General features: G+C 39.3%; 1 protein-coding gene across 1 annotated transcript; it reads right to left on the reverse strand.

The window, feature by feature from the left end:
• Nucleotides 1-6210: 6210 nt before the first annotated feature.
• Nucleotides 6211-14531, reverse strand: ankk1 (ankyrin repeat and kinase domain containing 1). The gene is made up of 9 exons (XM_027280112.1): nt 14198-14531; nt 13711-13993; nt 13428-13579; nt 13062-13111; nt 11844-11999; nt 10521-10639; nt 9990-10023; nt 9303-9543; nt 6211-8796 (listed from the first exon to the last, which is right to left on the reverse strand). Exons 1-9 carry the CDS (start codon nt 14380-14382, stop codon nt 7764-7766), a joined length of 2253 nt encoding a protein of 750 aa, XP_027135913.1. The 5' UTR covers nt 14383-14531; the 3' UTR covers nt 6211-7763.
• Between the last annotated feature and the right edge of the window lie 3221 nt (nt 14532-17752).

Here is a 17752-nt window from a genome sequence, read left to right on the forward strand (position 1 = left end):
GAGTATGAATTATTTACTTACACTGTGTTGCTCTCAGCGAAGCACTCAGTTGCTCTGCCCACACTAATCATCAAGAAGCTGATATGCCATTTGAAGAAGGCCCCTTTGAAGCACAGCAACCTTGCACTCTTATCATTCTCTTGCTTCAATGAGACACTCACAGTGCTCTGAACAGCTCTTATCATGACCTTTTTGAAATATGTGTTTGTTGCAATAGCTGTCCAACAGCTTGAGCACCTCTCCAGGATATCAACATGTATTAAATTATTTCATTCATTTGGATGTTGAATGAAATGCCTGTTAAAAGTGTGAATAACCTAACTTCTTAATTAATAACAATTTCTTAGTGGATTTATGTCTGCATTGAACATTTCTCACTCGATGTAATGAGTACCTTGCAAACTATTGACAAGTGTTTGTCAGGAAAATTGGTAATTGTGATTTACCTGTTCATCTGCATTCACACTTGGTCTTCATAAGAAGTGAAACACTCTTTGCGCCATTAGGGATGAAGCAGTTCCCATTCCTCAGTGGCACCAGTAAGTCTAATGCATGCAGAGAAGTGTCAAACAAGAACACAGTAAAGCTTCAAAACGTGGAAGTCATTTAATCTCAGAATGTGCCTGAAGGAAGGGAAATTGTGAGACAAGAAAAATATTGCAGTGGATATGATTGGATCGATTGGATATGCTTCACATCTTGTTTCCGCTCTGATTCTGCAAACTTTGCTTGATATGCAATGACAGTACAAAGCTTAAAGCAAATGACTGAAGTACAGTGAGCTGAGCTTTTCAACTCAGCCCCCTCCTCCCTTTTCTTTCTAACCAACTGATTCCACCTGGCTCTTTACTGCATTAGCCGAGGTTTGTGAAGATGGGTCATTTGTAATCATTTCTCCCCCTAGGGCGAGTATCAATCTAAATCTTAACACAATCTATCAAATCAGGAGCCAGGGATTGGGTCTGGAGCAGTGGGATATGTTGTTAATTGTGATGGGAGTAAATGTGAGAGATTGGAGAGCCCTCTTGGTGCAGATAGTCATAATCACAATCTTCGTGAGATGCGCCTTCCCTCTCTCTCTGTCTCCACTTTATCCCCGTTTAATGTCTTCCACTTTCTGCTTTTGCACTCCCAATTCCTTTCCTCTCTTCACTTCCCCTCTGCAATCAGAGAGAGGAGAAGCATTGGAGTGCTGCACCTGACTCACAGACATAGAAAAACTCACATTTTGTTGTTAGTTGTATTTGGTTAGTTAGTTAGGTTATTGGTTTGGGGTAAATGCTACCTCTAACTGTATTTTTAATGGGTGTCTCTTTGCTCTGTAGTATTAGAAATTAACTACAAATCCCAATGTGCATTTTGGGCAGAAGGCCTAAAACTTTCCATTTTGGCATTACGCTGTTCATAAAATCATCAGTTATTTTAATTCCTCAGTCAACTTTGGGTTAATTCAGCAACAGGACTTAAACCTGTGACCGCAGTTAATCTATGACCCTGGCTCCCAGCGCCTCCATACAGGTCAACTCATTTTTTTTTTATTCATACATATGAATTCATGAGACAAATGTGCATAGTGGGCAACTTTGCCTATTTCTATGAAACCTATTTGCTCCAATTTAATTGTATTTTAGTTCTTGCTACCCTGTTGACTCTTTTCCGTTCCACTTGACTACGGGTCAAGGAGAAGCTCGCCAATCCTTTTTTTCTCACCAAAAGGTCAACCAAGGTAAAGGCAATTATTCCTCATTGATTCACTGTTCACAAAAGAGGACAGTAAAACAGAAGCAGATGAATCAGAGCCAGAGTGTAGAAGGCTGCTTCTCTGATTAGTCTACAATGTAATATCGGAAAAGGTCTCTAATATTTTGTGCAGAATCAGCAGAATTTCAAAACCAAAATTTAATGAAAGGACTGTAACATCCTTTTGACTGTTGCTTGCCCGCACAGCATCTTAGGCACACTGCAGATCCTTTGAGGGTGCTTAGCAAAAAGTTTTAGAGTCATTGCTCCGTTGTCAGCTGTTGACCCAAGAGCCCCCATCAACATCCTTAAGGCTGAGCCATCATAGATACTGCTTGACAGTCATTAAGAGTGACTGAGTGATTTACCATGACATAACTGTCACCTAGATACAAGTGACATCCTGATACAACAGAGAGATTCATGTTTGAATGATTCAATGTGAGTCTTTATGTTTTTCCTAACATAAAAAGGGGAGTACTTCATATTAATACCCATCATCCCGAATTTTAGAAATGACGAGGAAATCTTTAATAATACATTATAGCTACACAGGCAGTGGGTTTAGTGCCCAATTAAAGTTTTTAAGCTCTTTCCAATTATCTGAAACACCAGCCTCACCTTAATCTGCACCTGCATTGATTCATTTACTCTTCTAGGTCCTAGCTAGTCTAGCTAGGAGGCTGGAGGGGCTATAGCAGATAACCTATTCTAAATTCATATTTTCTGCCTTACTGCAGAGAATATCAAGAGGATATCAGTGGTGCTTTTGAATGGAGCTTTCAATGGAAATTTCAAAACCAATAACTCCTGACCTTCTTGGGATTATACATATGAATGTAACCAAGAGATTGCAGTGTTATCAACACAGCTAAAATGGGTTATGGGTTTACTGTAAATTTATTAGAAAGTGAAGGTAACCTTCTTTTTACCTCTGCCAGCTGGACATAACCAAACCATTGAAGGAATTGTACACTGCAGCTGCAAATTAACAACAAACAGAAACATGCTTTCCTACGTTTTCATGATTTTCCACATCAGGAATATGTTCCTCCCTAAATAAGTAGTGTAAATGCTGATTTCATAAACAAACTCCTTGTTGCTAATATTAATTCAGGATGTGTCCTACAGTATACTAATCTACTGTACTGAATTGTTGTTTGATGTAATTAATGTAGCTAAATAAGCTTCTAGCCCAAATGTAAACAAATGCATATGTGACATTAAACCCTGCAGGAAAGTATTATTATTGGCTCCACTGGTGTTCATTGTCACAGCAATACAAGTCAATTTTCAGAACACAACCTGCACCAAATGAATCCACATTCACCTGTTGTGACAGAAACATTTCTTATTGACATCTTAAGCTGAGCTGAACCATGCTGTGCCACTGTATATATTTTAAAGGCTGTCCCATGTCATGCAGTGCAGTCAATTTGTGTCTGCCGTCATACACGCTGTTTGACATGCCTGCACACCACTCCTGACTAGTGCTCAATAATGGATATAGTAAGTGACTGAAGAGTTTGTTAAAAGTGGCAGGAAGTGAGAAGCAGCTGCATTAACTTGTGGTTTGAGGTGTGTATGTTTTTTATGTGATGGAGAGGCTTGTGATGAAAACAATTCTCGTTCATCTGCAGAAGTTGGATGTAATCTTTACTGAAGGCTGAAGGACAAGAGGTGAAGGCAGGAGGAAATGAAACAGATACATATCTGAGTGGTGTTTAATTCACTGTCGGTTTGGTCCTCCTGGCAGTTTGTCCAAGGAGAGAAGTGTTTGGAAGTTATGATATTGTATTGGTGTGCTCTACAATAGCAATATATCTTTTTTGCCATTAATCTGCAGAGTAAAACTTTTGGTCAGTGTTTGGTCAAAGTTGCTGAAATTCTCTTTATGTATGGTTGAAAGAAAGGAAATTGGAAAACACAAAATCTGTAAACAAAAAAGGTAATTTCAAGGTAAAACATTTTTTATTAGTCAGGTGATTATACACTATTGAAAACATACTTACTTGTATAAAAAATAATCAGATTTATCTCATCTGTTTGACACAAAAACTCCTGAATTGGTCAGAGAAAAGTTTGAGTAAAGTTTAACTAATCTGATCATGCTACCAAGTGCTCTACTATAGCCATGAGCACTTGGAGTAAATATTTAAAGCCTTTGTAATCAAAAGTTTACCCTGCTACTCGATTACAGGCTTGGGGAAGAAAACCAGCAAATTAATCTCAAAGGATCACAAAACATTTAACTGTCACGTTGCACCACCAAAGCACCTGAAAGACTGCTCATTAAATGGTTGCTAATTGAGTGCAAGCCCAACAACTATATTATCTTGTATAGATATAGAGTTGAAACTGCTTAACTTTAATTAATTCAGGGATTTATTATTCTTTGAACCACAAATAATTTTCATGCCTTTACTTTCATTATAGATTACTTATTATTAAAGACCTAAATGAGATTTTCTGGCTGAAAGATAAAATAAAGGAAAGAAAGAATGATGTGATGCATGAAATTAACACACAGAGACTTTGTTTATCTTTCATTCTTCATTCTTTCTTTCAAACCACTTGTCTTACTAAAGATGGGACATACAATTCTCCTGTGTGAGATGCTGCCAAACTCAAGTGTACTGTATATGGTATTCAAGCAGTGTAAAGTTACTAAGGGTTTGGGGGGTTTCTATTCTGTGCTAGCGAGATAGGGATGGGATCCACCATTAATCATTTCACAGCAACATGACAACACCAAGGAGAAGGAGCTGAAGAGATAATAAGAATACACTGGAGGAAACAAGGCCATTCAATTGCAATAGTTCAATAGCTGAGAAAACACTGTAGTATAGATTATCATTTTAAAATCCTCCGGGGTGTTCTTCATAAAGCCAGTGTTTGCTGAGTCTTTATGCAGGCTTCTTATTAAAAGTGTTTATTTGACGAAGACGTAATTAGCAGGATTTCCCCAAATGCTTTCACTCAGTCACCTGAACGTAGGTTCACCCAGGTGAAAAAGAGCATTCACCTGCACATCAGCCAGCAACAACCTTGGGGATTTGGAAAGATCGACCTATGGTGTTTTTTTTCCACTGTCATACTGCAGAGTGAGAGGTCGCTAAGAGATGACAGCAGCGAAAAATGTTTTCCATATCATCACACCGGAAAAAAATCAGCCCTCGGGAGACATGATAGATCACTCAATCAATTACTGTGGCAAGGACCAGAGATGCCTGCCTAGATGCCTGCTTGGCCCTGCTGAGGCGGCACACCTGGATCAAAAGACACAGCTGCATCAGTCATGATTGAAGCTGCTTAACACCACAGGGCACAGCTCAGTGGTGAGTTTAACCCTGCCAGTTAAGAGAGGCTCTGCAGAAAGCATGTAATGGCTCTCCTCTGAGAAGCTAAATATACCTCTGAGTAGCCAGATTACATCCTATCATTAAGATGAGAGCTGTGAATGTCAGACAGACCTTTTTAACAGTGTCTCAGGGGCATTGGTGGAACAAAATAACATTTTAAAATCTTTATGCAAACACAACATCTGTGTAAACAGGCTGAACACTACGTAGGGGTTTCGGTCACAGCAGACAAGGAGACTAAACAGCTCATCCATAGCAGGCCCATATCCAATTGATCCAGTTGTCTAAGTTGTTGGAAACACTATTACATATGCAAATAGCTTGAGATGAGATGAGTTTTGCAACAAAAACCTTTAGAACCTTTGAATGCAGCAACACATCTTTAATTTGTGTAAGTGGAAAAATACCACGGTGGCCTGTATTCTGTGATGATTCATATTATGAGTTGAGTTAAAGCGATTAGAAAGTTTCTGTTTCATTTAAAACAATTCTGCAACATAAACAAGAGCAACAAGGTGGACCAGCTGTTTTATAAAGCTCTTATTTATTCTATATGAAAGATATATACGTAACACAAGTAATGTTATTAAAGAATATTGTGGCTCTTCAGATTAAAGTAAAACAACACTGCAGCCCTGTTCTTTCTTTCCTCAGCTCTTGTTGCTTGTGGTACGAGCAACTTACATGACATTATCTTCTTCCTGCTTGTCTCCCTATTAGAAAATAAAATTAGTTTAGGTGCCTGCAAACCCAATTACCGGCTGATAGAAGGTATCCGACGTGTCACTGTATGTGTAAAAAGGTTGGGGCAGCACCATTGATTTAGGTAAGCCTGATTAGATGTTCTTGGGGAAAGTGAGTTTAATTTTTCAGGCACTGGCATTAGAACAATGGTATAGTTACACACAAAGTTGCTTGCTTTATTTGAACATAGGGAGGACAAAAACACTGTTTGACAGGTTGGTCAATGACACAGCTCTGTGGATTCCACAGATGTTTGTCATTGCCATCTGCTCAGCTGTCATCAGACTGTTTCCTGTAGATAACAATCACACAAATGTTGTTTGTTTGCATTTTTTAAGTCATTGAAGGCCTCATAAATCCCAAATGGGAGTCACTGCAGTAAAAAGGACATTTTCAACTATAAATTGTCATAGCTAATCTGAAAATCATGGTCCTCTCTCGAGAGCCTCCTTTCATAATGTTATAGCTACATTTCAAATTCTAGTGTATAAATTACAGTGAAAGCAGGGTGAGCAGATACTTTACTTTGTCAGGCTCCTGATATAAGCCGTATGACGTTATAAATCAGGATTTCACTTATCTAAATGTAAAGCAGCCCAAGTGAGTACAGCTTCCTGATAGCTGTATAAAAATGAGTCAAAAATAAATTGAACGCATAGTATAACTGTGGAAAAATTCAGCCAAACAATAAAAGGCTAGAGAATAAATAATGCTATCATACTGGTAATGTAGAGTGTATGACTTTTATTGTGAAGTAGCAAGACCTAACTTAGCGGACGTTAGTTAGGTTTAGCTGAGGTTTAGAGGTTGTTGTAAATCTGTATTTGTACACTTTTAACTTTTCACGTTTTTATAATCGGATTGGTTTTACACGGTCAGGTGAGCAGCCGCAGACAAGCATAATGTTAGTGAATCTTAAATCTCCAACACACACACACGCACACACACACACACACACACAGTATGCATTTTCCAATTCTTCTAATCCCCCATAGGATTAGAGGAGGATGGATGGTTGGTCCAGTGTTGTTGCAGACAACCCAAGAAAAAAAAAACAGACGTCACCTAATAATACATACACACATATATATACATATACATATATACATCATATATTCCCAGTTAAACTTTTTGGAATTTGGAATAAAATGATCTTTTTAAACACATTCACTCAGCAACCAAAAATAAATCTAATCTCAGTATGAGTCCAATTTAAGTCTGCTCTGTTCATTTACAGTCATTTGATGCAGCTCAGTGCTGTCAGTCCAATTCCTCTCATGTGGTTTCAGGGGAAAAAAATTGTGTACATGCAGGTCAATAAAGCTCCTAAATCCATGCATTTAATTCCAATTTAATAAGGTGTCACTGTGGTAAATGAATGTAGCATAAGCTCCCACGGTCTGCAGGGAAGGACTAATAATCAGGGTTACTTTGCTTTGTCATAAAGCATATACATATTTATGGTTGGAAGGAGTTGGATAGATGCATCTAAATGATGATTGACTGGTTTTGTTGTCATCCATATTTTCACCACATTATTAGACACATATTACCTTTATAGGATCTGACAGGTTTGATCAAATGAATGCCTCTAAAAGTCATCGTGTGTAATCATGTGTTGGCTCTATATTCCATAATAATGTTTCTGTAGGATTTTACAGATTTGGCATCAGTTTGTGACATAAATGTCTGAAGAATGGGGAAAAAATAAAACCAGCAGTAGCAGCACTCTTTGTGTGTTTTACCTGCAATTGTGTTTATAATTTAATGAGGAATATCATTCTTAAATGAATGCTATTAAACTAAAACAAACTTGCTTTAAGCTGCTTCATGAGGGCCCCACTCAAAGGGAAGACAATCTTCTAGCTGTGTAGTTCATGTTCTCATTGTACTGTAATACTTCCATTTATATTGCAACTACTGCTCCAGCAGTTGTACTATTTCCCATTTTTCACACTTCTGGGCCACATTCAGAGCTGTGGATCCAGAAGAGTCCAGCAAAGTCTTGTCTGCTCCATTCAGCAGCAGAGCTTTTACAATAGGCACAGAGCCATGCTGGGCGGCCAGGTGTAAAGGCGTCGCCTTTCCTGAGTTTACAGCATTGACATCTGCGCGATGTGTTATTAAGTGGAGGACACTCGGGAAACTGACACTGGTACAGGCGATATGTAATGGCGTCCATCCTTCACTGTCCTCTGACATGTTCGGATCAGCATTAGCTGCCAGGAGTTTTGCCACCACTTCCGACTCACTCTGATGGCAGGCGAGGTGGAGTGGGGTCCATCCATTCTGACCTCTGACGTTCACACAAGCACCCTGATTCTCCAGTTGGGCCACCGTGGCTTCATGCCCCCTCAAGGAAGCCAGGTGTATGGGGGTCCAACCTTGGATGGTCTTGGTATCTGGGCTGGCCTTATTGGACAACAGCTGCCTGCATATGCCCGTATGACCTTTGTGAGCAGCCAGGTGAAGTGGAGTGTATCCTTTGTTGGTTGCGATGTCAATATTTACCCCACTCTTCAGCAGCTGTCTAACTACCCTGTTATGACCTTCCTCTGCTGATAAATGAAGAGCAGTGGAAAGGGAGCAGTCAGTAGAATTGGGATCTGCTCCCCGAGCGAGGAGGAGCTTGGCAATATTCAGATGCCCGTAGGCGGAAGCTAGGTGGAGTGGCGTCCTCCCTTGTGCCTCCCGTTCTCCGACAGCCTCCTCCGACAGCCGTGAAAGCAGCAGGCGCACCAATGTTTCATGGCCGTTCTGGCAGGCCAGGTGGAGGGGCGTCCAACCGTCTTTTTCCCGAGCATCCGCCACAGCTCCTTTGTCCAACAGAAGACGGACACTCCGGTCATCGCCATTCTGAGCAGCGAAATGGAGAGCTGTCCACTGGTCCTCATCTCCCTGGCTGGGATCTGCTCCATGTTCCAGCAACAAAGAGATGATGCAATGAACGCTGTAGAAAACAAGTTTCTTTCAGAGGGTACAATATTTCTGACTGCAGCCTTTATACTAAGACAAGATAACAAGTAAACAAATAATAAGTTCTAGGTCTAGCCTCATATTTAACATAAAAACATGAGAGTGGTATTAATTTTTTCATCTAACTCTTGCATGAGTATTTTTTATTTTTTTTACTTGAAATACAGGAGTAGAAAAATACGGAGCCCACGAGGTGACATGCGGAAAAAAAAAGATGAGGAAAAAAAACAACCTTTTTGACACTTTGAAACTCGAGATCACAAGTTTCAAAGTCGAGATCTCGAGTTTCAAAGTCGAGATCTCGAGTTTCAAAGTCGAGATCACGAGTTTGAAACTCGTGATCTCGAGTTTCAAAGTTTTTTTCGCATGTCACCTCAGGGGCTCCGTAGAAAAACGCTGTGGTTGTTATCATTATTATTATTAATGTCTTTCAAATAAACAAAGTAAAACAAAATTCTGCTAATATATTTTCATACAGACCTGTGCAGAACAGCAACAATAAGAGGAGTGTAACCTCTGGTAGTCGTACAGTTGACATCAGCACCCAACTTCAGAACATGCTCGACACTCTCTGCATCCCTGCTGGCTACCGTGTAGTGGAGGAGGCTCTTTTTACCAGAAAACTGCGAGCTCACGTGCTCTTTTCTCACAGACTTTTTGAAACTACCAAAGTCCTTTTTGGACAGCAGAAACAGAATGCTGTTTTTGTCATGTTGGTAATCTGTGAAATGAAAGGGCATTATGTGAGTCTAATTATATTATTTAAAAATTGCAGCTGTATTAAAGTTGACACTCCTCGTTTCATTGTGTGCAGCAGTGTGCTTGTGTAGATAATGGCAGAAGGTGCAGCTCTTGAGCTCAGTGAATATGTGAAATGTTTACCAAGTGCATTAGTGTTTGAACAAATGTACCTACCCTTTTATTGCACTTTATTAGGGAATGCATTCAAAGTATTGGGAATCATCTATTTAAAAGAGGAAAAGGATCTACCACACTGCATGAAGGTGTCTTTCATTCTTCCTCATTGATAGTTGACGCTGCTTCTCAGTACTAAAGGTAATATTATAAATGTGACAGGACTGTGAATAGCCGTTTTTAAATGTCAGCCCTCAAGGCTTTGTACTGCATTGAACATGATTTTCATTTTTACTCTATCTATGTGTTTACCAGAGGGAAGGTCAGGCATCTCAGGAAAAGCAATCTAAAATGGAAAAGAAAGAAAGGAAATACTACAAAGGTTATTAATTGTGACATCCATTATTACTTATTCTTATATTATTATGTTCTTAATATGCACATATATATCAATCACAGTCTGAGCATTCAAGGGTAGACACTTACACTCGTGTTATGAAGTGGATACATTTTATGTATGTGCACAGTATGTTCTTTTAAGCCATACTAGCAGCTGACATAGAGAGGTAGAGAGTAAAAACAAAGCTAAAAGAGAGCCAAGGTGGCCAGAAACACTGCTCCAAATGAATGCTAAGGCAATGCTACTAATGCATGTTAATGTTGTCTTCACAACTTGTATCTGCTGCAGGTTTACGTCCTCACAGAGCCTCTAGTGTGGGTGTAGATTTTTCTATAGTTTTAACTGCATTACCTTTATCCAGACTCGTCCTTATAATACCATTAACCTGAACTGAGCTGCTCATAATATAGTACCATTTAAGCAGAGTGTCAAGCAGAACTAACCTTCGGAGAAACCATCCAAGGATAATTTGATTTCTGTCCTTTGTCACCATTTTTGTCACATTGGATTGGTCCTGGGATCTTCAGGACTTCACTGAGAGCCTCTGTTTTCCTTACAATATCTGCAAGCAAAACAGCAGTCAAGGAAAGGACTGTTCTGAATTAGCCTAATCAAACAAATGTAATCCTAGACTCGCAACTCAAAACCCCAGTGGCATCCTCTCATAAGTCCATCACTGCAAAGAATGAAAAGCCATGGATGGATCACAGGTAAATTTTTTCATAGATACAGAAACACAAGTGAGTTTTTGTGAATATGGAATGTGTCATTGGAATAGCTGCTGTTATGATTAGACATGACACTAATTTATATTCATTAACGTGACCCCTCAAGCCATAAGTGCTTGTCCAAACAACACTTCCTCTTGTGTAAATGTTTCACTCAAACATTACATGGAGTCGAATGTGTGATCCGGGAGCATGTGGCAACTCATTGACTGTTGACTCGATAATTGCATTGAAGGCCAAAGGGAACAATGTGTTTATTTTGTTTAGTACATCCAAGCCAAAGTGCCAAATGCCTTTTATGTTAGCAGATTCAAACACTGATATCAAAATGTCTGATTTTAATCATTTGGCATTTTAATTGGTATTTTAATTTAATTTTATTTTTTTGACTATTTTCTGCTTTATTAGAGAGACAGCTGGAGAGATGGAAAGAGCCCAGGCTTGAATCAAACCTGTGCTGCTACAGTAATGACTCTTGACACATGAAGCACTCGTGCTGCCTGGTATATCTGATATCTACTGAATTTCCGGACATCATTGACACTCAAATATTGCTTTTAATGAGAGATTGAAATGATAAAAGCAATTAAACGCAACATCAGACATATTTGATTGATCACGCATCCTCTTTCTATGGATGAAGCCAAGATATTGTGTGTATTATTGTTATGTGTGTATTTTTATAGTGTCTTCTTCCTTCACAAATATATTTTTACATTTTAAATCAGTCTTTCTAAGAATGAAAAATGTTGGTATGTCATATAGCCCTTAAAATATAATTCCTCAAGCTTAATTTTTAATTTGTATTCACATGAGTAACCAAGACTCTCTCCTATTGTTAAATCTCCCCTAAATGTTAGATCTCATTAACTATAAGAGATTTTCTTTGTTATTGCCAATTGCATTTGAGCAATCAGCTTTTTCATTAAAAGCATCAACTCAGCTTCTTTGGGAATTCATTGCATGAGAGCTGCAGGTTCACTGTGAGTTTTAAATCCAAATTAAAAAAGAAAAAAATCAACTGTTTGACTTTTGCACCTGAGAAGTGAGGCCTTTTCATCTGGTCCTGGTCCCAGCACTGTGTCATGATGCTGATCATCTGATCACACTCCCGGGGCTTCTGGTCAGGTATCAACTCCACACAGGGTCTCTTACCGTTTGACACCTGTAAGAGCACTGTGGTCATGCTGCACCCTGGGTCCATAAAACAGATGTTAGAAACAAGGTTCAATGGAGCTCAGCTCAAGCAGAGTGCAACCACAGCAGCAAAAGATCAAAAACACCACCTCAACAGTTTATAACGAAAGAAGGCTCTGGGTTCTGATGGTTGATCTGACTGGTGCTCTTCAGACATGCAGATTAAAGTACAAAAAACAAGATCCATGCAGGCAACCATGGAAAAAAAAAACAAGGCACCTTGTCTTGGTGAGATAATGTTAGAGATTTATTCTCCGAGCAGAGAGGCAATCTAACAGACCAACGCGTGTCGACTCTAGGTCATCAAGACCTGTCTGCACCCATGCAAGACAAGAGTCGATAAGCATTGGTCTGTTTCATTGCCTCTCTGCTCTAAGAATAAATTTATTGTATTATCTCACCTGAAGAGTGAGTGCTTTGGGGTTTTTTTTATGGTTGTCTACACCACTTAATATCAAGCAAGATTTTCTGGAGCTTGTTTTGTTTACCTGTTTGCCATGTTAAAGGAATAGTTCTACAAGTTTTGGTTTTTACACTTTGTATTTTGTACAACAGTATAACAAGTGAGTGTAAGTGAGGTGGTGGCAGGTCAATTTTGTTGCCTTTGGACAGAGGCTGTTTCCCCATTTCCGGTTTTATGTTGTCACTATTTATTAGGGCTGAGTTGAGGCTTAGGTTTAGATAATTACTTGAGCAGGGCTGTGATTGTTAAAGACTAAGGACATGACTTCATGAATACCATGAACTATAAATTATTGTTTCCTCTGCACTTATAGCTTTCAGCATCTTATTTCAATAAAAACATGTATGCCCACTGCTTGACATGACCAGATGTTTTTTTCATTTTTATGTTATGCACTTTGCTTATTTACAGCATAAGGCTGTTTGATTGACCGGTTAATAGTGGGTTAGTAGCTGAATGAATCATTTTATCAAAAACACACTGAGATGAAAATGCCTTCAACCTTCTGCTGTTTAAGTGAGTACTACATGACTTATTGCTGAAGTGACACCTATATTTGACATGACGATTTGATCAATTTTAAATTAAAATCCTACCTGCATATGGTTTCTGTTGTGTCAGAATCTCCCAAATCACAATTCCAAAGCTGCAAATGATCACAGAGAGGCACTTTAGTCCGATTGTTTTTTTGTTGTTTCATCTCATGAATTCAGCGACCTTTGGCGCAATCCATCTTTTATATAAAAAGCACTGAAGGGCACTTAATATTAAATAAAACCAATGAATATAAAAGGGTAAGAAAGAGTGAGTCCGACATGAGTAAAATATATAGAATGTGTCCCAATGACCTGTGATAAGAGTAAAAATATATACAGTACAGAGCAAGGTTATACTGTATGAATTGTGCACTGAAAAAGGAGTGAGTCTGAAGTGCAATTTCAAAACCGCCCTTGGCAAATCACCTGTAAACATCAAAGGTAGTTCCTGGAGGATCGGGGCACTGAGTGAAGGTCTCTGGAGGAATGTAACTTATGTTCCCTCTTGCTGTCAAATTCTCCATGAACAACTTCTTGCTCATGCCCTCTTCACAGTGGATTAAACCAAAATCTGAAACCTTAGTATAAAAACAAGAATTCCAGAGTAGTACAGAATTAGCATACATTTCTCTGCAGAGCTCAGAAATGGCAAGAGATCACTGTGAGCATGTATAGCCTTGTTATGCTGCTCTCACCAAGTGTCACTGACCTTGACATGGAGATGATCGTCCAGCAGGATGTTGGATGTCTTGAGGTTAAGATGGAGTAGCGGAGGTTTCAAGCTGTGGAGGAAATTCATGCCCATGGAGGTCTCATGAATCATCTGAAACTTCTTTGGCCACATCAGAGTGTGACTGGCTAGGAGATTGTTCAGCGATCCATTACTCATGTACTCCATCACAACGGCAGATGCATCACTGCACAATCCGTATACGGACGCAACGAACTTGAATTTCACTTTGGCTATGTCGGATGCCTCATCTATTATTCTCCTGTGATGGGAAAAAAAATAGCATTGGGAATTAAATTGGTATGCTTTTTTTGTTTTGTGGCAAGCATTGTGTAGTCTTTGTAAACATGACTTCAATGTACAAAAGTGCCATATGCTAGGAAACTGTGCAAATTCAGACAGTAAATTGAATCACACCAGCAGGATAATCTGGAATTTGTGCTAGTTTTCATAATTTAAGTCCTACCTGTAAAAGCTGTTTGGATACAAGGCTGTGTCAAAGCTTTTCAGGGCGCATTTCACCCGCCAGACCTTAAGCTTGACTTGGTACACCTGACCAAATCTGCATTCTGCCACCTTAATCCAATCAGCCTCAAAGTCGTCCTTCTTGAAGTTCCTGAACTGCCCGAGGGATCCGTCAAGGCAATCCATGAGCACAGAGATCCACACAGGCGCCCGCAACACACTCACTGTTTAATCCTACACATAAATAGAGGGGTTTATCCTCTGGATAGAAATGGATCAGTGGCACCGCTGGAGCTCGCGTATCATGCTGGGAAAGAGAAAGTTGTAAAACAAGAGCACCGATCAAATCACTGTCAACTGGTTTTGTAAAAGGCATGTGGAGTCACATACATACTAGAGTGATGATCTGTGGGAGGAGTTGAGGTGCAGAACTTGTTTGCACTGTAATGTTGCAAAGCTGGTTTTTAACTGCCAAGACTGTTGACGTTGGCTTTCAGTTTTGCAGAAATACTGTGTAGTCTTATTATCTTTCACCTACCAAGACTGACTCACATCCACCTGAGCGGAAAACTGTCTCTAAGAAATATGTAGATTCAGCATGAACACAGTATCAGCTGTGACATTTGATATCATATACTGTATATATGGCGACTATAATTTGGGTCTGTCTATACAGCAAATGAACTGCCTAATGAACCATCCACTTCCATCAAACTACACTTTAACAAGGCACTTAACCCCCAACAGTGGAACAGCTCAGTAGTCGGCAGTTTGAGTTTGAGACTATGGCAATTCTCTGTAGCAGCAGGGTCCAGATTGGTGTGTGTGTGTTTGTGCATAAATGGTTATGGTCCTGCTCTATTTATAAAGTAGTCAACTTTCAAACTCCTTAATGGAATAGGTCGATATTGTGGGAAATACTGTTATTTATTTTCTTGCCAAGGGTTAGGTGAGAAGATCGATACGACTGTCATGTCTGTCAATTAATAATGAAGCTACAGCCGGGAGACTATAAGCTTTGCTTTGCATAAAGTCTTGATGGTGAAACAACTAGCCTGGCCTTGTCCAACAAAATATATCCACTGGCACCTTTAGAGCTCTAAAGTTTTATGTGGGGTTGTGTGCCAGTCTATTTCTTAGTCATTAATTTGCCGGGGTCACTGTTATCGTGGGACAACTAAATCAAGTTACTGTTCCTGGCCAGCAAGTAATAAACTGTCAGTGTGGATTAAACAAATGGGATATTACATGTCAATAAGTATGTGTGGGCTCTGCTGAATACATTTTTAATTGCCCCACTAGGGATAAAAGGAGTCTTTGAACTGAAATGAATTTAAAGATACTTTACCAGGCTAGCTGTTTAACATAAAGGGTGTGTCAGCTGTCTGTATCTTGATCTTCTCATGTAACTCATCCATGATATCGGCAGCATTTTAAAGCCTTTGAAGTTAATTGTGAAGCAGTTTTATGTTGGTAGTTTAGGTAGCCCTAAACTGACTGTAATACTTGGCTGGCAAAGCCCAAGCATTCATTATGTGTATATAAAGTATCTATTAGGTATCTGCTGTGACACATAACTGAGTTTCATTTATGTCGTACTAATCACTTACAGTCAGTCTGGCTGGTTTTCTAGTTCTGTTTAAGACACAGAGACACAGAGAAAACAAAATGAGCTTTTGAACTGTTTTGTCTGTGGAGGCTTATTGTCTATAAGGGAATTATTTTTTCATTTGCATTAAACTCTCTGTGTCTCTGTTCAGGCATATAGTTTCAGTTAAAATTGGATATTGTGTTGTTCTGTGCTTTGCAATTCATTTTACTTTACAGCACACTGTAAATTGAGTCATAACAGTTACCTAATATGAATTGCAAATTTTGCATTGCTTTGCGTGTCTTTTCCGATAGTGTTGGGGCTGTGATGTGTGAACTGCACCCATTTTAGTTGAAAATGTGTCAAGAACATTCACTGTCTTTCAACTTGACTTCCTTCCTTTCTTTTGCATCATTATAGCAGGGTGTCATTTGAGAGAAAAGATTTAAACTGCCTGGCTGATGTGAGAGGATTAGGGTAATAAGAAGCTCATTCAACAAGGTAGAGAAATAAAGACGTCCTCGACCACCTTCCCTTTTATTCCCACCTGCTGTTCTGTTTTATGGGCTAGTCAGTTATATTTTACCACCACTCAACCCCCTTTACGGCTGAATATATCTGGGGAAAAGGTGTTTTGTTGCAAAGAACTCAGATAAGTACATTTATAGACAAACATTTTTATATAAATTGTTCCTGTGGGTCACTAGTAGTCATATAAATATTTGGGCCACCTCCCTTGGGTTTTTTTCATTCCTAGTAGATAGCACATTTAGATTCAATATGATTCCTGCTAAGAGGATGACGCAAATCTCCGCCACAAACTCACAATTGTGTGCAAGATGCACTGGGCAGCTGCTCATCTCTGAGTCTGCCTTTCTCTAGCTGTTATAAATAGTAAATGTAAATGCAGTTCATTAGAATTTTGGTCCATAATGTATGTCTCATGAAAGAGTGGCTGTAGGTCAAGAGTCTTCAGTCATATTTTCTATTCTTCTATGCTCTGAGCCAACTCTTTGTTCAGGCTTTCATTTCAAAGAGACGGTTAGAAAGTTGTATTAATAATTTGACTTCAATACAATTTTTGCCTCCCTGCTCCTTTTAAAATCTGATGCCTCATGCTGTGGAGTTGCTGTAGAGGGTGGAGGCACATCTGCGGGATGACTTGAATTTAGATCCCAATTTAGTCCCATGGCTCACAGTATATGTCTGCGTTGCAGACACCCTAAATAGAAAATGCTGTAAATGCATTGCCTTGAAACTTTATATGATTATAGTTTCATTATTTTGCAGCATGCTACAACACTGTGGAGCATTACGATGGGTTGTCATAACTTTTTAGCTAAAATTTGAGAATATCTGAGGAGTAATAGGAGGAATAACCAATAAAAACATGAAAGAGCATCATCATTAATACAGAGTATACACTGAAACTGCCTGTTTTTGTGTTTTTATTGGTGAATACTTTTGCAGAACTCCGTGCAACACAACGTTCTCCCAAGCGTCCTAACCCTTCAACTCTTTCTATGTATGCAGGCGTGGTAATGGATGAATTTAACATTCACTGACAGCCATAGTTTCATGCTTCACTAACGCACACTATTATTTAGGACAGACTCATGGATTGATGCTCCAATGAAAACCAGGCGCTCGTGATCAGATTCTTGATCGGCTACCTGAGGGGGAGAAGTCTATCTTCATTCATGGAGACTACATCTCGTAGCTCAGCCAATCACATTAACAGGCTCCACCATGCTGGGTGAACTGACTTGCTGGAGCCAATGGGTTTTCCATCGCCTCATGACCTTAAATAACTAACAAGCTTAACTCCATTGTCTCTGAACCGTATTCTGCAAGTGTTGAAAGCGCTAAACATAACCAAACAATATGACAAAGTGAGGGGGAATTGGGGTCAATGGGTTTGTTTAATCGGTTTAATGCGTAGTGTGATAAATGCCTTTAGTATGT

This window comes from Larimichthys crocea, chromosome VII, assembly GCF_000972845.2.
Source record: "Larimichthys crocea isolate SSNF chromosome VII, L_crocea_2.0, whole genome shotgun sequence".
NCBI lineage: Eukaryota > Metazoa > Chordata > Actinopteri > Sciaenidae > Larimichthys > Larimichthys crocea.

Excerpts from the sequence above, each read along its gene's own strand:
- ankk1 (XM_027280112.1), bottom strand. The coding sequence starts at position 14,382 with ATGGATTGCCTTGACGGATCCCTCGGGCAGTTCAGGAACTTCAAGAAG. Across the intron at positions 13,580-13,710 it reads ACGATCATCTCCATGTCAAG|GTTTCAGATTTTGGTTTAAT; the intron begins GTCAGTGACACT and ends TTTTATACTAAG. Across the intron at positions 9,544-9,989 it reads GATGCCTGACCTTCCCTCTG|ATTACCAACATGACAAAAAC; the intron begins GTAAACACATAG and ends TTCATTTCACAG.